This window comes from Sminthopsis crassicaudata, chromosome 5 (genome assembly GCF_048593235.1).
Source record: "Sminthopsis crassicaudata isolate SCR6 chromosome 5, ASM4859323v1, whole genome shotgun sequence".
Classification (NCBI taxonomy): domain Eukaryota; kingdom Metazoa; phylum Chordata; class Mammalia; order Dasyuromorphia; family Dasyuridae; genus Sminthopsis; species Sminthopsis crassicaudata.
In genome coordinates this window covers 199,556,269-199,583,068 of record NC_133621.1, presented here as the reverse complement: position 1 = coordinate 199,583,068, position 26,800 = coordinate 199,556,269, and the positions used below count along the sequence as shown (strand labels likewise).

General features: G+C 33.9%; 1 protein-coding gene across 1 annotated transcript; it reads right to left on the bottom strand.

Moving 5' to 3' along the window:
* Positions 1–1,301: 1,301 nt before the first annotated feature.
* On the bottom strand, positions 1,302–26,800 carry LOC141542442 (prostaglandin-E(2) 9-reductase-like). Its single transcript, XM_074266851.1, has 9 exons — positions 26,640–26,800; positions 24,842–25,009; positions 20,737–20,853; positions 17,423–17,500; positions 16,133–16,255; positions 14,355–14,464; positions 12,610–12,775; positions 4,290–4,372; positions 1,302–2,793 (listed from the first exon to the last, which is right to left on the bottom strand). The coding sequence occupies exons 1-9, from the start codon at positions 26,721–26,723 to the stop codon at positions 2,751–2,753; spliced, it is 972 nt and encodes a 323-aa protein (XP_074122952.1). The 5' UTR covers positions 26,724–26,800; the 3' UTR covers positions 1,302–2,750.

The following is a 26,800-nucleotide window of genomic DNA, read 5'->3' as shown; positions in this document are numbered from 1 at the left end:
TAGATGGCGCAGTGGATAGAACACCAGCCTTGAATTCAGGAGGACCTGAGTTCAAATGTGATCTCAGACACTTAACACTTCCTAGCTGTGTGACCCTGGGCAAGTCACTTAACCCCAGCTTCGGGGGGGAGGGAGGGGAAGATATACTTTAACATGTTAAAAAAATTTTTTTTAAAGAGTTCTTACCTAAAGACCTTGGGAACAATGTTAAATTTGATAACTAATAAATTCTGTTTGAATCTTTGCTTCCTTTTTTTCCCCTTTTACTGTATTTTCCTTAATCCACCTGTGGGCTATTAGAAATCAAGTGGGTACCTTTGTCTGGTGATAGTTACTCTAATATCTTGGTGAGTATGGCACTGATTTAGGACTAAAATGGAAAGGCCACCAGTTGAACCATATGAATCACTGTCCATAGGCCAGTGTCATCTTCTGACCACGTGGGTCTTCTGACCAGGTATTCACTAGGGAACCAACAAGTCAGGGCATCAAGTCAGGCATTATGTGAGTAGGTATAATGAAGGCTTTTAAGATTACATGTGGCTGTTCTTGAGCGTGCTACCGGTTATTAAACTATAGATTCAAGAGATCGTGGCCAGAGACCTTTGAAGGCCTCAGAGGAGACCAGTCGGGTAGAATTGACACTGCAAAGGTCAGTGGTCAAAGGTACTAGGACAGACTAGTAATTGTAACTGCCAGGAGGAAATGTTACAAAAATTCTAACATCTCTTTAATTGATCAAGTTTGATGAATAGCTCACCTAATAAGCTTCCATGTGCATTAGTCAAATAAACTTTTAACCAGGATTGGACATTTATGCCAAACACTAGTATCCCAATAGTAGGAAACCCCTTTCCTACTCTACAAGGTCCTCAGGAAAATGTATTCTGTCATATCTGGTGTTATTTGGAGATTTTGCTACCTTGGAATATTTCTAAGGAGAAAATGCAGCTAAGCAATAAAAACAGGGGGGGAAATTACTAAAAGGGAGAATGGAGGGAAAGACTAGTGAAGTTTCATATTTGAATAGTTTTCCCAGTTTTCTATAATTTTATGCAAAATTCTCCTTCCTAATAACCAGAGTTTTACCCCCACTTCAGACTTTTAGCTCAAGATAAAGTTTTAGGAATTAAAAAAAAAAGGAGAAAAATTTTTAAAAGAAAGAGAAAAAATTTCAAAATACTTTTTCTGTCATTTCAACCCTCGTCAGATTGGTGTTACAGAGATAAAGGTGACAAGTAAAGAAAGAAAATTTTTTTCATGGTTAGTAGAAATTTATTATAAATTAATTAGAAAACAAATTTTTAAATGTAATATCTTTATTGCAAATTTCCAAGTTACAGTTTAAAAGTTTTTGTAAATGCTAAAATATCTTAAGGAGATAACTTGAAACTACCATTGTAAATCTTGGGAATAAAGCTAATTTAAAACACTTGGTACTATAATTTGAGGTGCTGGCAGCTTAATGGCCTTTGCGAAATTGAAGTTTTGAATGAGGTTATTTGTGATTGTAAATCCAAACCAAATTATAATGTAGTTCATTTAAAATGAAATAATCCTAACATTTTACCCTTTATGGGTGGACCATACCTTAATGAAAAAAAAATGATATTTGACATGAAGGTGATTTATTTAGAAACTTAATGAATAAGAATTAAAAGTGTAACTACTTAATACTGCTCTTTTGAATGTAGTTAATAAATGAAACCTTTTTATGTAAGATGATTTATATATGCATTTAACCAAATTGATGATATTTGACTGGCAATAAATTTAAAAATCCAGAATACTGATTATGTTATTGTTAGACTTAAAAGCTTTATAAAAATTATTTTTGATAATTTGATAGATTATTATTTGATAGATTGCTTGGTCATTAATTATTAAAATTATGAAAATTGTATTCAAATTATATCTTCTTTATTAAATCGATCCCAGATTTAAAGATTTTATTTTTGCCTTAGGGTTTACCTCAGATATAGATATTTATCAGTCTCAAGGTTTATAGTGACTAGTCGTCTTCTGGGTTTTGAGTGATTATATATTCATTATTTATGTGTAATCATAGAGTATGATTACTTTCTTAATTGCTAATGCTTGATTTGTGCTCCAAGAAGGATTTAAACTAAAAAAGGATTATTATTATTAATTTTTTTTTTACAAATGAATGACTTACTTCTGTACCCTGTAGTGGCAAATCACAGCACATACCAAAAGTTATAGAAATTAGAAATATAGAAATTTCACATTCATGTTGAATGTGAAAAGAAGCTGCAATGAAATTATAGAGAAACGAAGGGGACTACCATTCCTAGGACAATTTATCTGAGTACTTAATTCAGGAGAATTAAGGAGATTAAGGAATTGAATAGTTACAATGTTAAAAAGGATATCAACATATATGTTGAAGTATTTATTATATGATAAGATCTATAGAAAGAGGAAAATTGGGAGCCTATTGACTTACTCCATATAATCTCTCTAAGTAAAGGTTACCTTTCTTGAGAAATAGTAGATAAAATTTGCACTACTGCATGAAAAGTGACTGGTAAACTTTGAAATACTACATAAATGTGTACCATTATATCTGTCTTTAATTAGAGTAGGAAAGGCAGAGTTTAAACTAAGTCTTAGTATAGAAGCATGGTTTGACCATAATACTGGATTTCATTTCCATGAAAATCAACAGAATGTCAGCTATTTCTTTAAGAAAACTTCAATGACCATAAATCTTCTGAGTCAGAACTCTATTAATAATCATCATTAAAAGGATAGTTGATATTGTCCTGGAATCTAAAAAGGAGAAACAAATGCATTTTAGGTTTTAAAGAAATCTCTCCAATGTACCAACTCAAACACCTTCCCTTTCCCCAAACTCAGCCTCCTCAAACACACCCTTTCCCAGATTAAGAAATTTATAATCTTTGTAGCAGTTTGTTTTCTTTGGCCCCTGTATCTCTAGGGCTCTGAGATGAAGTGCTTTGTTTATAAAAAGCAAAAATGTCACTGGATCGAAGAGTACATGACAGGGAGTAAGATGTGAGAAGATGGAGAGGTAGGGAAGGAGGAGTAGGTTATGAAGGATTCTTAATGTCAAACAGAGAATTTTGTATTTGCTCCTAGAGTTGAGAGGGAGCCATGAAAATTAGCTAATAGTGACTCAATGGAGTATGGGCTGAAATGGGGAGATTTACAGCAGTCAGACTCACTTAAAAGCCTATTGTAATAGTTCAGGTATAAGGTAATAAAGGCCTGCACTGTGAGGGTGACCAAATCAGAATAAAAGGCAGTATATTCACATGATGTAAAAAAGTGAAATCCTTGGGTCTCCAAAGAAAGCAGTGTCCTTTACAGTAACAGGGCAAGGTTAGAGTAGGGAGTGTATGGAGGAAAGATAATTCATTTTTAGACATGAAAAACAAAAGTTGCAAAGTTAGAGACAAAACCCAAGGATATATATATATATATATATATATATCATGCTTACTTTAATGATCATGGTTATAAAATTTCCCAACATTACTACCATGGGACCAATCACCTAATGAGAATAAAAGCAATCATGGAAAAAGGCTTTTCAAAACTTTACTTCTTGAGGAATGATAGAGGAGTACAAGAAACATGATAGGAAATGGGTTTTCTTCATCTATTCTTGCATGTCTATGACTACTCCTTTCCATGGTAAATTAATTTAAAATTTTTAAAATTTAAATTATCTTAAATTTTTTTAAATTTTAAATTAAATTTAAAATTAATTAAAACTAAAGAGTTCATCTTCACAGAATCTATGCCCAGGCCAAAAGCTTAATTTGAAAACTTTAAAGATCATCTAATCCAAATGCTGCTTTTTCCAGATTTTCTAAGAAACCTGAGATCCAAAGAGATTAAGGGATTTGTTCATTGTCTCATAGTTAATAAGCAGAGACATAAGTTTCTGATATAAGATACATCTCCTTTTGTACGGGAGAAGTTTGATTACTGTAAGTGGAGAACTGAACAGTCATGTTTGAGGGCAGAGAAATGACTCAAGTAGTGAATGCCTTATTGCAAGCTTCTAAAATGATTTTTTTAAAGACCTGACCCAGAATAAATACATAGGAGAGGTCCAGGATGCTACTTCATATAAAAGGAAGAAATTTATGACTATTGCAAAACATTATACTTTGTAGATTTATAACTTCTCCATTAAGAACCTGAAGAAAGAACTCCTTCTTTTAATGTACTGTCCTATGTTCCTGCAGTCACAAATTTCTAAGATAGAAAATAAGATGCTAAGAGCAAAAACTCACATATCAAGAGTCAAATAGCGCAAGTTTCTGTTAAGGCCATCAATGACTTTCATGTCTTCTGAAGTTAACTGGAAATCAAACACCTGCCAGGGAAGAGAAAATATTATAGTAAGTAGGATCTGCTTATAGCACCTCAGAAAGGAACAGACACCTTGATTAATTAAATCATTCACATTCTCCCCTGGGACTTGAAATTCTGTCTGATGTTGAAGGTGTTTAGGATACCTGAAAACTATCTTACTTCCACTTAGATAGCCCTCATCTCCTTGGGTGGAGTCGCCCTTTCTGATATCCTCCTTTTAGAGTTATAGGCTTTCCCTTAATCTAGAAGTTTCCACTTAGCTGTTCATGGGGAACCACTTGAAGACTCTGTATATTGGTCCAATAGGTTCATATTTTAAACAACTTAATTCTGCTTTAAGCAGCAAATAATTGCCCAAAATTTGTTGCAAATATATTTTCCCCTGTGACAAGGATGTGGATATTTAAAGCAATATAAGATTGTTTCTGAAAAAAATTCAAACCATCATGCCCATAATGATTTCTGTGTCTGTATGGCTGCTAACAGCAAAGGGATCACTTCTGACTTAGCCAACATGTTCTTGAAGTTTCTCAACCTGTCAAATTGTTTCCAAACAGTCATGGCCATGGAACTCCAATATTTGAGTACAGATTCCCAAGAAGTGATCAGATGCATGATGTATACCACATTTGCATTCTGTATACCACATCAAAGAGCTCCTTCATCCACCTCCGTTAGCATTTATAGATCTCATCAGTAGTATAATTAGGAGATCAAGATGCTGATATTTGCATTCTTGCAGTGCAAAAAAAAAATGTCAGATTGTTTGAAATCCATGGTCACTTACTAGCCATTGCAGACTCTCACAAGCATTCTGCAGAGAAAAAAAACCACTTATATTGCTTTTTATTTCTGTATAAAGACTGTTTCCTAACTGAAATATATCCTCTGCTTTTGGTATTATTCTTAAGTTTGGGAAATTTTCAAATGAACTGATTGATTACCAACACTGATGAGTGTTTCAGCAGTGTTTCTTTGAGGCACTTCACCAATGATAGAAAAGGATGAAGTTTTATCTGAGAGATTCTTACCCTACAAAGAATAATTTAGAAATAAATATTGTTTAAAATGAAGCAAAATGTGTAATTGCCTCTTTAGTGCATTTATCACATTTACCCAAATATTGGACTTCCATGGCCATGACTGTTTGGAAACAATTTGACAGGTTGAGAAACTTCAAGAACATGTTGGCTAAGTTAGAAGTGATTCCTTTCCTGTTAGCAGCCATACAGACACAGAAATCCTTGTGGGAATGATGGTCTTGACTTTTTTTTCAGATTTTTATTAACCATTAGAAAAATCTTTTAGAGGTTATTCAGGCCATTTACAGCAGACTTGTGATGGAGAGAGTCATCTGCATCCAGAGAGAGGGTTGTGGGCACTGAATGTGGATCCCAACATAGTATTTTCACATTTTTTGTTGTGTTGAAGTCCAGCTCCAATGTGTGACAAAGGGTATGAAATGACAACTGTGCGCCAGGTGGAAGATTGTCTTATGCAAGCTTCAAATTTATTGATCAGAGAGTCTATCTGTATGTGTATGTGTGTTTTTAATGTTTATAGAGTCAATATCTAATACACTTTTTGATATTCCAGTATCCACCCTAACAATCAGCCTGCTCAATGAAATGCAAATGGTTAGACCCAGATTTTGGCCACTTCAACAGAATTGCAAATAGTTGTGATACACAACACAGCAAAATTATCATACCAATTTCTTCAATACATTTCTCACAAATGTTTTTGATCTCCATTGTGGACTGCTTTTTCTTGTTCTAAGTTCAAAGGTATGTATTTGATCTATTATATAGCCGAGTTTGCATTTTGTTTCAGTTGCAGAAAATCTCTTATCAACATATTAAACAAATCTATCTCAGCAAATGTTTATTGGAAAGGGAATCTGAGCCAAGTTACCTTTGGTTTCAAAATCTGAAATGAACTCTTGCTTTTTTGTTTCTCATTTCTCCTTTTTGATCTGATTTTTCTGTGCAGCATGAGAAGTGTGAAAATATATTTAGAAAAATTGCACATGTTTAACCTATACTGTATTACTTGCTTTCTAGGGGACGGGAAAGGGGAAGAGAGAGGGAGAAAAAGTTTAGAAAAAGTTTTGCAAGGGTGAATGTTGAAAAATATCATGAATATTGAAAAATATCTTTTCAATATTTTGAAAAATAAAAATCTATTATTTTTAAAACATTTATATCTTAACTATTTGTTTTTGTTAATTAATTACATGGTTAAATTTTTAAAATGAACTTTTATTTTTAATAAAGAGAACATATAAAATTCTCCTACCATTTTCCACCATATTATTTTAGGGAGAAAAAGTTTTCACTTTATTCTTATTTTAAACTAAAATACAGAAATAAACTTGATGTGGAAATAGTTTTAAAATGTTTTATTGGTTGTTGAATCAAAAATTGCAAAACTGTTCAAATAAAAGAGCTCAATATAAAAATTTGAGTTTACGTAAGATTATGTAATTCCACAGTAATTTCACTGTTTTTCATGTTCAAAAATATGTTTAAAAAATGAAGTCTTGCAGATAATTGTAAGAATATGAAATCTTACTGTAATACTCTTTAAAATTCTTAGTGTAAAGAAGAAAAATAATAAACAAAATTTTTAGTGAATGACCCACATAAAATATTCAGAATTATAATTTTAAAGTTTTCTATTTGAAGTTTTCATAATTTTAGGTAGAATATTTATGTTTAATAATTACTTAATATAAATTTCCATTTGGGGTTTTTTTGTGCAAAATTTATCATTTATTTAAAGCCCTTAATTATTTGGTGATTCACAATACATGACATGTTGTTGGAAAGGGTTTGGGGAACAAAACCTTTGGGAACACTTTCACAGTGTAAGAAGTAAATGTGCCTGAAGCATCCTTATAATTATTCTCTTTTCCTTAATGTTATTGCTTTAACTTCTGTTTTTCTGGTTTTGAGGGTTTTAAGAGGTGGAACACAACAACTTAATTCATGTGAGTTGTCACCCAACTTGCAAAATTTATAAAATATTTTAAAAATCATTGATTCCTTCTCATTTGCCCCCATCCAGATCCCTCTAGTAAAAACAGGCTAAAAGATTCTATGCTCTCTCTCTCTCCACCCAGTTCTCATTTTCCTAATCAAGTATCAGTATCAAAGCCCTATTCCTCTTCTTTGCACTTAACAAAGAAACAAAAACATTTAGGATTTTAAAGTCAGTTTTACTAATTAAAACAGAAGATGTCAGAGTAAGGCAGGAACTCATCTAAACTGTTCCAAATTCACCTGCAAACGATTATACAATAATGCTTCAAAATGAATTTTAGAACACGAACCAATGAAAGGACAGGAAGAAAAAAATTTCCAGAATAAGACAACTTAGAAAGTCGATGGGGAAACTCTCTCAGGTAAAAGGGGAGCACAGGCCAATGCAGGTGACACCAGTCATGTCAGTAGCAAGGCCCTGAGTCAACAGCCCCAACACACCAGGCCCTTCAGTCTCTGATCAAGCCAGCTAAGAGACTCCACACCCCCAGCAGAGCAGACCAGTGGGTGAGGTGTAAGAAGCTTGAAACAGTGTCCTTTTTAACCTTAGGAATAGAGCTCAACTTTAAGTTGAAACAGACTGGGAAAATCACCACAAAAAAAGAACCTGCCCATAGAAAATTACTAAAATGATTAAAACACAAACTCAGAGGAAGACAACAATGTCAAAACATGTACAAACTCTCAAAGAAAAAACTGTGAATTGGTCTTACTCACGCCCCAAAAGAACAACCAGAAAAGCTCAAAAAGGATTTAAAATTTTAATAAAAGAGGTAGAAGAAAAACTGGGGAAAAAAATAAGAGTGAAAAAAATGTCATGAAAAAAAAAAGAGTCAACAACAGGTTGGTAAAGGAAGCAAAGAAAATAGATGTAAAACAATTCACTGAAGAAAACTCCTTGAGAGGATTCTGAGAAGATGATGGAATAGGTCAGAAAATTCCAAGCACTCCAGATTTTCCCCACAAACAAAATAAAATTGTACCTCAGGGCAAACACAGACCAATGAAAAGCAAATAAGACTTGGGAGGCAGACCAGGAGGTCTCTTAGGACAATGACTACCTCTGTTCAAACAGCAAGCAGGGAGCCCTAGGGGGCTGGCTAAGTTCTGAGGTAGCCTCAACCACTACCACAGGTACTTTTACTTCCTAGACAGTGGGGGGAGGGCCTGAGTCCTGGAAAACTGAGGGAACTTCTTCAGGTGATAAAGAACCCCAAACTCAGCTGAAGAGTAATGTAAAATTTGCTCAGAAAGAATTTATAGAACTCAAAAAAAGATTTTAAAAATCAAATGAGATTGAGGAAAAACTAAGAACAACTCAAGAATAACAAAATTATGAAAAGAAAGTCAATCAACTAAGAAGAAAATGACTCTGAAAATTAAAATTGATCAAGAGGAAATCAGTGAAGTTATAAAATATTAAGAAATAAAACAAAATATAAAGAATGGAAAAAAACAGAAGAGAATGTGAAACATCTTAGAAGAAAAGCAACAGATCTAGAAAAGATTAAGAAAAAACATTAATATAATTGGATTACCTGAAAACTATATGTAACTAAAAAAAAAAAAAAAAAAAAAAAGAATCTTGACCCAATAATACAAAAAATAATGAAAGAAAATTGTTCTGAAGTGATAGAACAAGAGGGGAAAGTAGAAACAGAAAAAAAAAAAAAAAAAGCCACCAACCACCTCAAAGTGATCCTACAAGGAAAACACAGGAATATCATTAAATAACTTTTGAAACTTACTGATCAAAGGAAAAAATTTACAACCAACAAAAAGAAAAAAAAATTCAAATATTCTAAAGCAACAATATGAATTGCACAGGATTTACCAGTGATTAAAATGAAAGGCTGTAAGTCCTGAAATATTATATATCCATAATCAAAAGAACTAGGGTTGTGGCCAAGAATATATCCAGCAAATTTAAGTATAATATTGAATGAGGAAAAAAAGACATTCATCGTACTGTCAGATTTTCAGGATTTTGTCTCCAAAAAACCTGAATTCAATAGAAAAATAAACATAAAGTCCAACATCAAAAACTAATTTCAAGAGACTCACTAAGGACAAACTGTTTATGTTTTATATATAGAACTGCAAATCATGCATCTAAGATTGGCAATAATAATTGTAGTCCAAAAGAAAGATTGGGGTAGAACTCAGTATGATGTGACTTTAAAAAGCAAAACCAGCTAGGAAAAAATAAAAATAGTTATTATGTGTTATAAAGTGTAAGAGCAAGGACCAACACAGAGGAATTAGGTGAGGAGGAGGGCTGGTAGTTCTGAAAACCTTCTCACATTGGGTTAAAATGTGAATAACACACACACACACACACACACACACACACACACACACACACACATAAGAAGGATATAGCACCCTCCAAAATCTATAAAGAAATAAGGGGGAAAAAAAGAAATAAGGGAAGGGGAGCAATGGGATAGGTAGGATATAGAAGAGTGTGTAAATCAATGAGAGAGGGATAAGATATGTAGATTAATGAGAAAGGGATAAGGAGAGAGGGAAAGGGGATATAGAATAATAAAGAATACAGGAGGGCATCTAGAAATTAATGGGAATAGGATGAGGTGTGTAGATTAATAGGAATAGGATAAAGGGGGAAGGAAAGGGTGGGGGGAGAAGACAAGGGAGAGACGCATGGTGAGGGAGGGGCAGAGAGATTAAATAATAGCAAGGCATGTTAACATGTAGAAGTAAAAAAGAAGAGTTTAGCAGGGATATGAAATAAGAGATATTCACAAACATAATAACAAAGATTAGTACAATTTATTAGGGAAAAAATGTCAGGGTAGTAATCATTGAGCTCAAAATCAAATTAAAAAAAATCATTCGAGAGAAATTTATTGCAAATTAAGACAACTCTGAGATACCACTGCATACCTCTCAGAAAATGATAGACTAAAATGATAGGAAAAGATAATGATGAATGTAGAGGGAAAACTAGAACACTGATGCATTGTTGGTGGAGTTGTGAACAAATCCAACCATTATGGAGAGCAATTTGGAACTCTGCTCAAAAAGTTATCTATATCCTTTGGTCCAGCAGTGTTACTACTGGGCTTGTACCCCAAAGAGATTTTAAAGAAGGGAAAGGGACCTGTATGTGCAAGAATGTTTGTGGCAGCCCTCTTTGTGGTGGCCAGAAACTGGAAACTAAGAGGATGCCCATCAGTTGGAGAATGGCTGAATAACTTTTGGTATATGACTGTTATGGAATATTATTGTTCTGTAAGACATGACCAGCAGGATGACTTCAGAGAGGCCTGGAGAGACTTTTATGAACTGATGCTGAGTGAAATGAGCAGAACCAGGAGTACACGGCTTTTTTCAATAATGAGATAATTGAGCCAGTTCCAATGATCTTGTGATGAAAGGAGCCATCTACATCCAGAGAGAGGTCTGTGGGAACTGAGTGTGTTTCACAACATAGCATTTTCACTCTTTGTTGTTTGCTTGCTTTTTGTTTTCTTTCTCATTTTTTTCCTTTTTGATCTGATTTTTCTTGTGCAGTAAGATAATTGTGGAAATATATATAAAAGAATTGCACATTGGTACAGAAAAAAAGCTTTTGACAAAATACAGCATCCATTCCTATTAAAAACACTAGAGAACATAGGGATAAAAGGAGATTTCTTTAAAATAATAAGCAGTATCTATCTAAAACCTACAGCAAGCATTATTTGTAATGGAGAGAAGCTGAACACATTTCCAATAGGACCAGAGGTGAAACAAGAATGCCTATTAAGAACTGCACATATTTAACATATATTGGATTACTTGCCCTGTCTAGGGGAGAGGGTGGGAGAAAGGGAGGCAAAAAAAATTGGAACACAAGGTTTTGCAAAGGTGAATGATGAAAACTATCTATGGATATATTTTGAAAAAAAAAAAAAAAGAGAGAAGTTTACATTTTCAGTCACTAATATTGTTTTAAATGTGTATGTATGTATATATAAGTGTATATCTATGTATGTAGTTGTAAGGATGTGTGTGTGTATATATATGTAATATGTGTATTATGTTTATATCTCTTTGTGTTTGTGTGTATGTATATGTATGTGTGAATATACATGTATATAAGTATATCTATTCTTAATTGTTTTTCTGATAAAACATTTCATATTTTCTTCTATTTTTTCATTCTTTTGACTTTTGATTTCAAAAGAATGAAAAGTTCTTTGAAAAAATAGAAGAAAATATGAAATGTTTCATCAGAAAAACAACAAACCTGGGAAATAGATCCAAGATAGACAATTAAAACTATTTAAAACTTTGAAAACTGTTATCAAAAAGACCCTGGACATCATATTTCAAGAAAATATTAAGGCCTCAATTTCCTAGAATCAGAAAGCAAAATAGAAATTTAAAAAATCCACCAATAATCCCTTGAAAGACATACCCAAATGAAAATTTCAAGGAATATTATAGTCAAATTCCAGAACTCTCAGGAAGTAGAAGGGAAGGGGAATAAGAAGCAGAAATATTGATACAAGGCAGGGTGGATTGAGGGAGGTAGTGGTCAGAAGCAAAAAGTTGAGGAGAGACAAGTTGAAAAGAGAGAAGGATAAACAGGGAGAAAATTGGATGGAGGGAAATAATCAAATTTATGAATATGAATGGGATGGCCTCACCTATAAAATGGAAGCAGATAGAGGTGTATTAAAAACCTGAATCCTACAATATGTTCTTTATAATAAATACATTTAAAGTAGACACACACACACACACACACACACATACACACACACACACATATACACAGAATAAAGTTAAGAGTATGGAGTAGAATCCATTATCCTTCAGCTGAAGCAATAATTGAAACAGAAAAGTTAAAAATTTTAAAGAACAAAGAGTCCTTTAATGTCAGCACTCTCAAACAGCCAGAAGCATGGGGAGACTGATTGGAAGGGTGGGAAGAAGAGACAGAGTTCACTTAATAGAATCCTCAGAAAATTGAAGCAAATAAGTAATTTCTTGGCTATCCCTTGAGAAGAGCAGAGAATGGAGGTGAATCTACACTTTCATCCATCAGATTGAATCACTTCAGGTCCCAATTAGGATCCTCAGAAGTTACCCTCCTAATGAACTGCTTTTAAACTTCTTTATTTTTCATCATTTTCTCCAATATTCCATTTAGCAACATTAATGTTTGTGCATACTTGTTTACCTGAAAGTTCTCTTTGATCCGCTTTTGATTGAAGCTCTTTGCCAAGACTACTACTCCTCGCTGAATCTGGTATCGAAGAACAACCTGGGCTGGTGTCCGATTGTGTTTCTTGGCAATGTTTCCAAGGACTGGGTCATCTAGAAGAACAGGAGACTTTTCATCTATCCTGTAAGAAAAAATAAATATTTTGAAATCTGTGATCAGGATAGAGTTCAATGGATAGTAATCATCCTTCATATTACTCTAGCTTTTTGCATTTTTAAAAACATCTCCAGACATCTCATTTGGACCTCCTAATGATACCATGAGGTGGGCAGAACAAATGTTATTATCTTCTGTTTATATATAATGAAATGTGGCTTAGAAAGGTTAAGTTATTTCTTCGAACTATTTCTACCCATATGAAAAGGTGTTCCAAATCATTACTGATCAGAGAAATGCAAATTAAAACAACTCTGAGATATCACTCAGATTGGCTAAGATGACAGGAAAAGATAATGATGAATGTTGGAGGGGATGTGGGAAAACTGGGACACTGATGCATTGTTGGTGAAGTTGTGAACAGATCCAGCCATTCTGGAGAGCAGTTTGGAACTATGCCCAAAAAGTTATCAAACTGTGCATACCCTTTGACCCAGCAGCGTTACTACTGGGCTTATATCCCAAAGAGATCTTAAAGATGGGAAAGGGACCCACTTGTGCAAACATGTTTGTGGCAGTTCTTTTTGTAGTGGCCAGAAACTGGAAACTGGGTGGATGCCCATCAACTGGAGAATGGCTGAATAAATTGTGGTACATGAATGTTATGGAATATTATTCATCTGTAAGAAACGACCAGCAGGATGAATACAGAGATATTTGGAGAGACTTATATGAACTGATGCTGAGTGAAATGAACAGAACCAGGAGATTATTATACACGGCAACAGCAATACTATATGGGGATCAATTCTGATGGATGTGGCTCTCTTCAACAATGAGAGGATCCAAACCAATTCCAATTGATCAGTGATCAGCAGAACACTGGGAAATGAGTGTAAACTTCTATTATTAGTTATTATTATTAACTTTTTTTCCTAGATCTTAGCAGATTAACAATAGGAAATTTAAATAAAAAGAAAAGATTGGCCTATTGGTAACTGTAACAAATGACAGCTGGAAAGCTGAAAGAAAAACTAGTGAAAAGATACAAGAAATAAGAGCATGACAGTCATCATATATTTAGATCAGGAAAAGATGGTTCTATATCACCTAATAGTCTGTCAAGTCATATGATACACACACACACACACACACACACACACACACATATATATATATATACTTTGTTTATAGGATATAAGAAATTTGGTACTTATTATTATTGCCTGGACAATCAAGAGAAGATGATGCAATGTTATAAATTAATTGGTTAAAGAGGCATGAGGATACCTATAGATACATATTTATATTTATATCTATATATACACATATATATATAATATATTTTGTAATGTTTTTATTTTAAATGATTTTTAAAATTGATATTTGAATAAAGTAAGTTTCAGAAAATAAAAAAAAATTATTTCTTCAAGATCATGCAACTAGGAAAATGTCAGAACTGGGAGTTAAATACCATTAAGTATAATCCCCTAGTCAATACTGTTTCCACTACTCAGTGTTGCATAACTTGTAAACATACAAAATTTGGAATGAACTTTATGAGTGATTAAGGAATCCATTCTAGACCCCCTCTTCTTACTTACCATAGAGGCTCTCTGTGAGATCCCAAAGCACTGTATGCTACTAATATGATGTCATTTGACTTGCAGAACTCCAATAATTTGCTCTGGTTTAGATAAGGATGACATTCCACCTGTAGTACAATAAATACTGAAGTTTTAGCTAATAAAAATAAGATGTGTGTGGCCCAAAAAAGACAATAGTTAGCATTTTAATAATTAAAGGACTTGAGAATTTGCTGGTTACGCTCCAAATCACAGAATGTTAGTATAATATATTTCCACTTAAGGCTCCCCCTTATCAAGAAAAAAAAAATTTTGCAAGGCAATTGGGGTTAAGTGACTTGCTTAGGATCACACAGCTAATTACTGTTAAGTATTTGAGGCCAGATTTTTTACATAGAGCTGAAAGGGACAAAAAAGTAGTTTTATGCTAAAGAAAAAAACTTTAAACCAACTGATAAAGGTTATAAGGTTCAGATACTGCCACTGGTGAATAGTTATAAGGTTCAGATACTGCCACTGGTGAATAGTTTGATGTTTGTAAAAAGGAAAAGAACTTTAATTTAATGAAAATTGTTTATGATGCTGAATGAAGTAAGCAAAACCAGGAGAACATTACACATAGTAATAGCAAGATTATATGATGATCAACTATGAAAGACTTAGCTCCTCTCAGCAATGCAGTGATGCAAGACTTGGGATGAGAAATGTCATGTGCATTTAGAGAGAGAACTATGGAAACTGAATGTGGATCATAGCACAGTACTTTCATTTTTTGTTTGTTTTCTTTCTCTTGGTTTTTTTTTCCCTTTTAGTCTGATTTTTCTTGCGAAACATGACAAATCTGGAAATATATTTGAAATGATTGAACAGGTATAATCTTTATTAGATTGCTTCTTGTCTTGGGGAAGAGGGAAATAAAGTATGGAAGAGAAAATATTTGAAATGCAAAAATCTAAAAAAAATGAATGATAATGAGGTGATTCAGGCCAATTCCAATACACTTGTGATGGAAAGATCCATCTGCATTCAAAGAAAGGACTATGGGTATTGAATGTGGTTCACTACATAGTATTTTCATTTTTACCAGTTTGTTTTTTTGTATCTCATTTTTCCCATTTGATATGATTCTTCTTGCGCAAAATGATAAATGTAGAAATATGTTTAGAAGAATTGCCCTTGTTTAACCCATATTGAATTGCTTGCTGTCTAGATCAGGAGGAGAGGAAGGGAGGGAGAAAAATTTGCAACACAAGGTTTTGCAAGGGTGAATGCTGAAAATTACCTTTGCATGTATTTTGAAAAATAAAAAAATATATAAAAATGAATGTTAAAAACTATCTTTACATGTATTTGAAAAAATAAAATACTTTAAAAAATTATTTGTAAAACCTTTTATTATGTATTAATGAATCACTTCATTGTTGAAAAGAGCCATGTCCATCAGTATTTATCATCACATAATCTTTTAGGTAGTAATTATTTGAGCCATTTTAATAGGAAATCAACCATGTGATAAAAATATATTCATTTGATATGTTCATATGATAAAAATATGACCTCATGGATTATATAGGATGAAACCTTGCATATCTGTTAAAAGCTTTATGGTTTAAAGGATCAAGGACATAAGTTTATTAAAAACTTGAAAAATGTAAGTAAGAAGAAATAGATTCACCAAAAAAGAGATGGAGCACCATGATGAAGATAAGAATGGCAGGGAACTATGATCTCTCCTTTCATTTGAAAGGAAAGCTGATAAGAAAATAATTGCGCTAGAAAAGGGATTTTTTTTTTACCTGGTTGCATACAGGTTTATATTTAAGCCCAGTTTTGTTCAGGATCATTTCCAATTGCCTGCGGTTGAAGTTGGAAACTCCAATGGACTTCACGAGGCCTGCATCCTTACATTTCTCCATGGCCTGAGTAGAGAAAGATTGTGAATCACTATAACACGATGAGTAGATTCCTTCTCCCACTCCATCATGTAGCCTTTGTCTTTTTTATTTCCTCTTTGATTTGAAAAAAGACCCTCATAGAATTTAAAACTAGAAAGTGCTTTAGATACAATTTAGTCTGACTTTTCTTAGTCAAGGAAATCAGGATCTAGAGAAGTTATTGACAAACTCTATCTAGGTAGTTAAGATACCATAATGTGAGTTCAGGTCTTTTGACTTTATTACTATGCTGGTTTAGAGGACAGCTCTTCACTAGGTATCTTTTTAGTTTTAAAAGAAATATATTTACTGGACTTCACCTACATGACATTGAATCCCATTGGCCTTTTCAAGAAAAGTATGAAAATATGGAAGATAATTGGTTATTTCAGTTATATTCAGTGAATGGAATTTAAAATCATAAGACCCAAAGTCAACATACTCAGAATTTTCAAATTAGCCTTTCATTCCTTGATGTGGGTAACAAAATCTATTCTGCCAAGAAACAAAAACAACAATAAGCACCAGAAAAACAAATTCCCCACCTATCTATTGTTTCTATTGTTTTCCTGTCCTTACTTTTGATATTTTCTCCCCTGCTATTCCCTTTCTATTTGACCTGGGACTTTTTCCTTTTATCTGATCTGACAAGATGTCTAAATTTCTTGGAGTTTGGGAGAAATTCTGGAAATGTAATTATTCTCTTATCCTCCCCTTTCTATAATCCAAATCAAAAAACCCAAGATCCCATTGCCACCAACAGAGCCTGCTTCAACAATATCTTGAAGTCCACAATTCCCTGGATTTTCCAGTTATCCTCTCAATAGTCATTTAATCCACACTCATATTTTTTTTATTAATATAGAATAATAAACCATTAGGGTCTATTTTTTAGTCCAAATGTCCTTATTCATCAGATTATTGAGATAACTTACAACATCCCCAAATTAGTGTCAAAGCTAAAATTCTAAGTGTAGATTTCTAATACTGTACTTATGCCATTTAACAAGTTGTCTTTTGTGTTTTCTTTGATAAAATTCATTTCCAACTACCTGAGGATCTCCCTCTCCAAGCATAATCATTTTTAGGCAGAGTTAATTGTACCTCAAAGCCACACCATGTTTTTGGTATCTATTGCCACAAGTCACCTACCTCCCAAGTGTCACGCAAATCCACAAACTCAGAGATAATTTTTTTATTTTCATCCAGTGGGATATTATCTTTGCCAGGCTGTAATTAGAAAAGAGAAACTTGTCTTTCTGAGATGATCAAGCAAGTGAATGAGTCCATTCAAGTCAACAAATATTTATTAAATACCTACTGTGTTTATTGTATAAGACACTGTGTCAGGTGCCATAAATAAAACATAAAATGGTGACATAGTTCTTGCTTTATCAGTGTTTAGCTTCTACCAGTAGGAAGTCAGTCAAATACATGAATAATAACACTACAACTCCAGAAGATAAGAAATATAGATCTGAAAAAAAAAATCTTAGAAATCATCTAATCAAACCCTTTCTTTATTTAAAACTTTATTGATAATTTGTGACACAAAACATTTCTAAACAAACCCCAATAGAAAGCATATGTCCTCAAACAATTAAGCAAAACACCTAATTTAATAACATGGCTCTGACAGCATGTGCCACTTTTTAACTTGGTAGTCTACTGATTTTTAAAAGGAAAAGACGGGGTCTTTTTTACTTAAATAGCCTATTTTTTTTTTTTTATACTGTAGGATTCATGTATATCCATTCATTCAATTACTCATAAAGCATTTATTAAGTACCTGTGATATTTATATAGAAGCTCCTGAGCTAGCCTATGGGTATACCAAAAGGAATTACCTCATTACTAGATAGTTTTAGTAATTCCTGTTTTGTGATCCCTGGCTCAGAACCAGAATGCTAAATCTTCAATTCATTTTTATGCATGGTTATTCTGGTTAAAAATTCTCCCCTTTCCTAACACATTCATTCCTCTTCCCTCTCTCACTCCCCTTTTGTCCCCATTCATTTCATCCTTTTTTTCTTGAACTTCCCTTCCCCAAAAGAGATAATGGTATGATTTGTAAATCCCTTCATCCCCCAAGTCTCTTTATTGGTTATCTGTTAAATACCCATACAATTTCTCTTTCTTTCTCACTAACCAATAAAAGTAGGATTTCCCTTTTTAGTATGAAAGCACTGGGACATCACCCAGTTTTTTTAAGCTATATAGACTTGTTAATATTGCTCAAATTTCTTTTGTCCCTTGCATTTTTTTCTTTTCTTTCTTTTTTTTTTTTTTTTTGAGGCAGTTGGGATTAAGCAATTTGTCTAGGGTAACACAACTACTGTCTGAGGCTACATTTGAATTCAGGTCCTCTTTATTCCAGTGCCAATGCTCTGCAACACTTAGTTGCCCCTGTCCCTAGCATTTCAAAGACTATTGAAGATAGCTTTCTAAATATGTTTAGGAGAATTGCACATTTTTAACTTATCTTGGATAAAATTGCTGTCTAAGGGAGGGGAAAGATGGGGAGAGAGGGAGAAAAATTTGGAACACAAGGTTTTGCAAGGGTGAATGTTGAAAACTATCTTTCCATGTATTTTGAAAAATAAAAAGCTATTTGAAAAATCAATTTTTAAAAAATGGCCTCCAGAAATAGAGAAAAGAAGCCCAGCTACCACCTACTTACTCTTGCAAAACTGAACTTTATGTCACACTGAATATTAATCAAGAAATCAATGAGAAACGATAAATGAAATCTTACTCCAGAACTGCAGAAAAAGTCATCTAGCAGCCCCCAAAACAAGTTCACTCTTCCCCTCTCTCCCAGGCAAAGCTTCTCAGAGAGATGTGGCACCTGAAGCCTAAAGGGCTTTGGTTTGGATTCATCAAGAATGGAGAGTTTGCCTAAGAAAGTCCTAAGGTGCAGGAGGGAGGAACAACTGGAAGAACTACTAAGTTGCTATTGAGCTTGAGTCAGAACAGCCAAGGCCAAAGCTTAGAGGATCCAAATAGTGTTCTGAGATGTCAGAGAGCTGACATCTCTGAACTTCAAAGAACCTTGGGACCACGAAGCAAAACTAAACATCCCGGCCTTAGCCTCCCTTCCCGGGGCAGGCATGGAAAAAAAAATTAGGCAACACAAATATTATGTGGCATCTTAATAAACTAAAAATTAGAAATTAGAAATTCCCAGGGGGCAGCTAGGTGGCACAGTAGATAGAGCACCAGCCTTGAATTCAGGAGGACCCGAGTTCAAATTTGGTCTCAGACACTTAACACTTCCTAGCTGTGTGTGACCCTGGGCAAGTCACTTAACCCCAGCCTCAGGGAAAAAAATAAAAATAAAAAAAAATTCCCAAACCTTCTAGTGGGCTAATATTAGAACGTCCCTAAGCTCTATGCAGAGACAAAGTATGAGCTTGAGGATGGATTTATGCCATTGTCGCAACTTCTTTCTGTCCATTAATAAGACATACCAATGTTTTTTTTTTTCCTAAAAATTTTGTTTTCACAATTATCAAAGGCTAATTGTAAAATTTTGTTCTTTTTCTCTTATCCCTGGCTCTTGTACATTTTTTTAAATTTTGATAATAAATTCTGCTACATACGTTCCAAATACTATTGTTTTTCACCTTGGACTGGTAACCCAATCTTTTTCTGTGAAATGCTTTTCTTTTCTATCCTAAATTTCTACACAATGCTGCTGATTTAGCTATAAGCATCCTGAAAGTTATAAAAATCAAATCCATACAAAATTAAAGGAATATGAATTTGCTATCAGCAAGAGTAGATTCCTTAGCACTCTGATGTATTTCTAAGATTTTTCCTCCTTATTTCTGACCCAAAGTCATTGGACCGTGTTGGCAAGAAGTCAAATGAATTCCCCAATGCAGGGACTACAGGCATACATCACCATGACCAGTCTCATCTCTTAAGGTTAAATCAGGATATTCTTTGCTTACATTATTTAAGCATCTAGTTTAAATATTAGAACACTGCCACCCAGTCCTATCAAAAAAGGCTTTTTTTTTCTCCTGTCAGAACATTAATCTGCAGTCCTCTAGACCAAAGCTTCTTAAACTGTTGAGTTGTGACCCCACATGGAGTCTTACAACTGAATGTGGGGGTTGCAAAATTATGATTTATTATCAGCAAATGTTTTATTTGCATACCTATTTTATATAGCTATAATTCCACATGTGAGGTCTTATAACTGAATGTGGGGGACATGAAATTATGATTTATTTTCAGTAAATATTTGATTTATATACCTATTTTATATATTTGGGGTCATATAAAAATTTCTCAAGGAAGAGTGTGTGTGTGTGGGGGGGTGAATAGAAAAAGCCCTGCTCCAGACAAAGCCTGAATAAGGACAAAACATTCCTCTTCTTATAGAAGTGGGATTAAAAAATGCTAAGGCTAAAAGAGAAAAAAGTTTTCGTATACCTCAAAGCAGTTCTAATACTTACTTTAAGAGACACAGGCCAATGGATAATATAGAGGTCGATGTAATCAAGCTGGAGGGCCTTGAGGGTCTCTTCCAGGGCAGGCCTGACCAAATCAGGGCGGTGGTATGTACTCCAGAGCTAAAGAGATCCAAGGAGTAGGTTCAGTTGTGTATTCTTTATCAAAGCAATTCCAAGCAGACCAGAAAATCATGTCAATACCAGAATAGCAAGCTGAGTTCCCAGAATGGCCAATTACCAAAACAATCTTAAAGCAGCTTAAGTTTTTCTTTGTCACTTAATCTCTCTATGTCTGTTTATAAAATGAAGGATAATAAATAAATTCTATTTACCTCTAAGAGTTGTTATGAAATTCAAAAAACATGTCACATTCTTTGAAAACTGCAAAAGGAACCTCTTTCAGGAGAAATTTGGTAGAACACTAGAACAAGGGTCTGAACTGTCTATTAAAGGAAGTTGGGAGTGAATCCCACTATAGAGACATTTCTGAATGGAGATGGGAAGTGGAAATATGGCTTAAAAAGAAGTAATAGATAAGCCTGGAGCCAGAAAGGTGAGGAGAAAAAATAGTCATGAAGTGAAGTGCTTCTCCTCAGCTAAACTTTCTGGGTTGCATCTACTGAATTAGTGAATAATAAGGTATTCTCTCAACTCATGTTAATGCTAGAATGTTAAAAAAAATTTAATAAAACTGTGTTTTGATAAGCTTTTGAGATTTTCTTCCATCTATGCATAGCTACAGAATCAAATGTCAAAAAGAGATGATAGGGAAGTAGTCATTGAAATCCAGCACCTTCACTTTCACCTTGAGTAGGTGGCTAATTTACCTTACATTGTTTCCTAAGATGGTGGAACATAAAATTTAGATTTAGATTTAGAATGATTTAGAAGCACAGGACAGACAATATGCTAGTTTTGAAACTTTCTATGCCTGTAGTTTGGGAAGAGGTTTTTAGGAAATGTTGCTATTACTTTAGTATTTTATTATTTACTTTTCTATTTCATTTTAGGACTTTTCATACAATTTAATTGGAACAAGAAGTTTTGATTGTTCTCATATAAATCCCTACCTCCAATAAATTAATGTAACAACTAACATCTTTGGCAAGTTTCAAGTACAAAGTGCTAGAAACTAGTTACTACAGGAAACCAAAGGAAAAGAATAAAAATTGAGCTAGAAGAAAAAAAAAAAAAAAGCTGAAAGAAGTTTATTGTAATCCCTTTCTTGTCTAAATTCAGTTAAATATGGATGGCAAGACAAAACTATGAGAACACCTTTAAATTAAGCATATGAGATTTTTTTTATAAGTTTGTTTATTTTTAATACACATTGCTTTATGAATCATGTTGGGAGAGAAAAATGAAAGCAAAAGGGAAAAACCATGGGAAAGATTAAAAAAACAGAAAAAAAAAGAAATGAACATAGTATGCTTACATTCAGTTTCCTTCGATCCAAAATATTTTGAAATTTCTTTGGATCACTGAACTTCTTAGAAGAACCAAGCCTTTCATAGTACACATAAGACTTTTTAATTAAATCACATAATAGTATGTGGCTAAATTTCTACCAAATTTGAGTGCACATTACTGCAGTTCAGAAGCAGGTAACTCCATGTTACCTTCCTTAAAAAGAAGTCTACTTCAGACATAGACCCACACCTAACACTGTATACCAAAAAAAAAGGTTTAATTGGGTTTATGATCTAGACATAAAGAATGATATTATAAACAAATTAGAACAAAGGATAGTTTATCTCTCAGATTTGTGGAGGAGGAAGGAATTTGTGACCAAAGAAGAACTAGAGATCATTATTGTTCACAAAATAGATAATTTTAATTATATTACATTAAACAGTTTTTGTACAAACAAAACTAATGCAGACAAAGTTAGAAGGGAAGCAATAAACTGGGAAAACATTTTTACATCCAAAGGATCTGATAAAGGCCTCATTTCTAAAATATATACAGAATTGACTCAAATTTATAATAGTTCAAGCCATTCTCCAATTGATAAATGGTTAAAGGATAGGAACAGACAATTTTCAGATGAAGAAATTGAAACTATTTGTAGTCAATGTAAAAGGTGCTCCAAGTCATTACTGATCAGAGAAATGTAAATTAAGATAACTCTGAGATACCACTACACACCTCTCAGATTGGCTAAGACTACAGGAAAAGATAATGATGAATGTTGGAGGGGATGTGAGAAAACTGGGACACTGATACATTGTTTGGAACTGTGAATAGATCCAACCATTCTGGAGAGCAATTTGGAACTATGCTCAAAAAGTTATCAAACTGTGCATACCCTTCGATCCAGCAGTATTACTACTGGGTTTATATCCCCAAAAAAATATTAAAGAAGGGAAAGGAACCCACATATGCAAAAATGTTTGTGGCAGCCTTTTTTGTAGTGGCAAGAAACTGGAAACTGAGTGAATGCCCATCAATTGGAGAATGGCTGAATAAATTATGGTATATGAATGTTATGGAATATTATTGTTCTGTAAGAAACGACCAGCAGGATGACTTCAGAGAGGCTTGAAGAGACTTACATGAACTGATGCTGAATGAAATGTGAAGAACCAAGAGATCATTATACATGGCAACAACAATATTATACAAAGATCAATTCTGATGGACATGGCTCTCTTCAACATTGAGAAAATCCAAACTAGTTCCACTTGTTCAGTGATGAAGAGAGCCATCTACACTCAGAGAGAGGACAGTGGGAACTGAGTGTAGAACACAACATAGCATTCTCACTCTCTCTGTTGTTATTTGCTTGCATTTTGTTTTCTTTCTCAGTTTTTTTTTCTTCCTTCTTGATCTGATTTTTCTTGTTCAACAAAATAACTGCACAAATATGTATACATATATTGGATTTAACATGTATTTCAACATATTTAACATATATTGGACTACCTGCCAGCTAGGGGAGGAGGTGGGGAGGAGGGAAAATTTGGAACAAATGGTTTTGCAAAGGTCAGGATTGGAAAAATTACCCATGTATACGCTTTGTAAATAAAAAATAAATTAATTTTTAAAAAAGAAGTCTATTTCATTTTTGTCTCATCTTTTAGGCATTGTTGTTTTCCCAATGATAAGGTAATTTTAAATAATGATTAATAATCAACTACATGTTTATGATTTTTTATTCTTTGTATTAAATCTGGAACTTAACTTCCTGTTAGACATTTTATCTCTAATTTAGGGAAAATACAAGTTTGTCAAACATTAAATTCTTTTTTTATTTAATGTTAGGTGAACGACTTGCCTAGGGTCATACAACTAATACATGTCAGGTATCCAGATTTGATCTCAGGTCCTTCTCACTCCAATGCTGGTACTCTATATACTGCACCATCTAGACGATCCCACTGAATTTCACAGTAAGAATATTATTTTCCCATAAACTCTACTTTTGATCCACTAAAAAAATAAAATAAAATAAAAAATCCACTAACTGAGCATCCCACATATTCTCATGGTTTAGTCAAAAAACACATTCTGGTTGAAAATAGGAATAATTTTAGTCTTCAAAACTAAATTTAAACTGCTATTATACAGTTTTCAATTATGCAACTGACAGATAAGAACAGTGAGTCCTCTAAACACCAAAAAAAAAAAAAGACATTTGGTGCTTCAAAATAAAAATAATCTCACAGCTGTTCATTCAGAAAATATGATCACTGTCCTAGTGGTAATTCATTTTCCTTGTTCTTGTGGTGATTTCTTAATTATTTATTTGGGAAAATTAAATGTCTAATTATTTTATACTACCTTATAGGAGTATAAGCTCCTGAAGATCAAAGACAGTATCTATTCTTTAATGAAGATACTTGTGCAAATATATATCTTGCTCATTAGTTGAGAGACCACTCTACTTTTGAAAAAATTAGATGGGAGTTAAATTCCATCATTTCTCATCAACACTAGCTAGACTTCTTTTCTCTTTTACAGAATAATTCCTTTTTGCTTTTTAGATTGTCTTTGTTGAGAGGATACCTTTTTGTTTCCCATAAAATATTGTTTATATATCATATTATTTTTCAATTAAAAAAAAAAATCCCACAAAACTCAATCACTAATTTCCTCCCAATAGTACCTTTCCTGTGTAGAATATATCTTCTCTGGTCACTGTCCCATCTGCAATCTTTGCTCGGATTCCCCGTCCAACTTCTTTTTCATTTTCATATAGGAAAGCCCCATCAATATGGCGGAAGCCCACGTCAATAGCCACCTTTACAGCCATCTCACCTTCATGTTTGGGAGTCTAGAGAGTCAAAGGGAAAGAATTTTTCAACCTGGATAAAAACAACTAAGCCAGTGGACCTCCTTCCTTAAACATGGCTCTTTAGCTATTGCTTCTCCTTTCCACTCTTTTTCTCATCCCCACATTCTCTCTTGCTTGTCTTTTTCTTGGTCAAGTATTATTCAAATTCTTCCATACACAGCCACATTTTGCAATTTGTTTTCATTAGGTCCTTGTTTCATTTGGTCATTCTAAGAAATGTGGGCAATAGGAGAATTAGTTATTTTGTCAAATAGACATCTTCCCAGGTCAGCTGAATTCTTTGGCTTAGACTTTGGTTTTTAAACTTTTAGTTTTAAGATCTGCTGCTATATTCCATGCCTTTCTTAGAATGTTTTAAGTGTGCTGAGTTTGGGGCTATTGAAGACAGCAGAGTACTATGCCAGAAAACTGAGCAATACTGATTCACATTGCAAAGATAATAAAGACTAAAGAAGGAGAAAAGCTTTCCCCAGCTACTCAACCAATAAGCCCAGACAGAATATCCCCCTATGTAACCACAAACAATCATAAAAATGTATTTAGATAACTGCACTCTACAACAATAACTCCACTCCCTCCAAAAAAAGTTTTCTTTTCACCTCAAAACCTAAAGGGAAGAGGCAAAGAATTTCTGATAAATAGACAGTGACATCTAAGGATAGAACAGGTTCAGAGCTGTGGTTGTTGGTCCTTTCTACTAACTCCTAAAAAGTCGGGCAATCACTTTCAAACACCCACATCTCTCTAAGGTGCACAGGCTCATTAAATAATCTATGTCCATAAAGTACAACCAGTAATTCTGGGCTTCAAAAATTAGAAAGTAGCTCGTGCTTATGCTCAGAGCAAAAATAACTTCTTGTCTTGGGTAAAATTGCAAAGAGTTAAGGATCAAGTCATCCATAGCTGCAAAATATTAAAAATTACATAATTAAATTTAAATGCCATATAATAATGATTCCTTATATAATTCATACAATAATTTCTAAATGTAATTAAATATTAATTAAGCAAATATTTTTTAAAAACACAATTAAGCAGAAGTAAGGCGGGGGGGGGGGGGGGGGGGGGAGGAGGGGACGGCAGAAAATCCACACTGCCAGTTCCTCATTTTTTTTTTCTTAGCACTCAGGCTCCTGGATCTAACGTGCAAAATATATAGCCCCACATCTATCATTTCTCCTGAAGATGGGAATTCTTGAAGGTGGGAAAGGCAGATATAGCAGGCACTGTCTGACCCAGATATTCATCTTTCCTCTTACCTTCTCAAGAACTTTTTCAAACTCTGGACTTAGTGAAAAACCTTACTCCCTCTTATCTGAGGGCTGACCCCATGTTAGCTTTCTTTTCCAAGCGTAGGAAGAACTACAACACCCAGGGTGTCTGTGCCAGCCCACGGTTGTCAAATTCAGTTATGTGTTACATTTAGCGCAGTCACGTTTTACAGAAATTCACTATCCCACATGTGACATATAAATGTGTATTTATAGCCAAGAATCTCTAGAGCCACCCTGGGTATGATGGGACCAGAAAGGAATTAGGATAATAGGCTTCATCCACCCTCCCAGAGTTCTACTCCTCACCTACAAACCCCAGTCCTCCCTGTACTTACGCTTTTGGGTGCATAAGTACCAAGTCCCAGCACTGGGATAGTATTCCCATCATTCATTGTCACCCTAAATGCGGAAAGAGCCATTTCTTTTCAGCCCACGAGTGAGGCAGATCAAGTGCAAAATCAGAAAACTCCCGCAGCGGAGGAAGACTGACTTTATA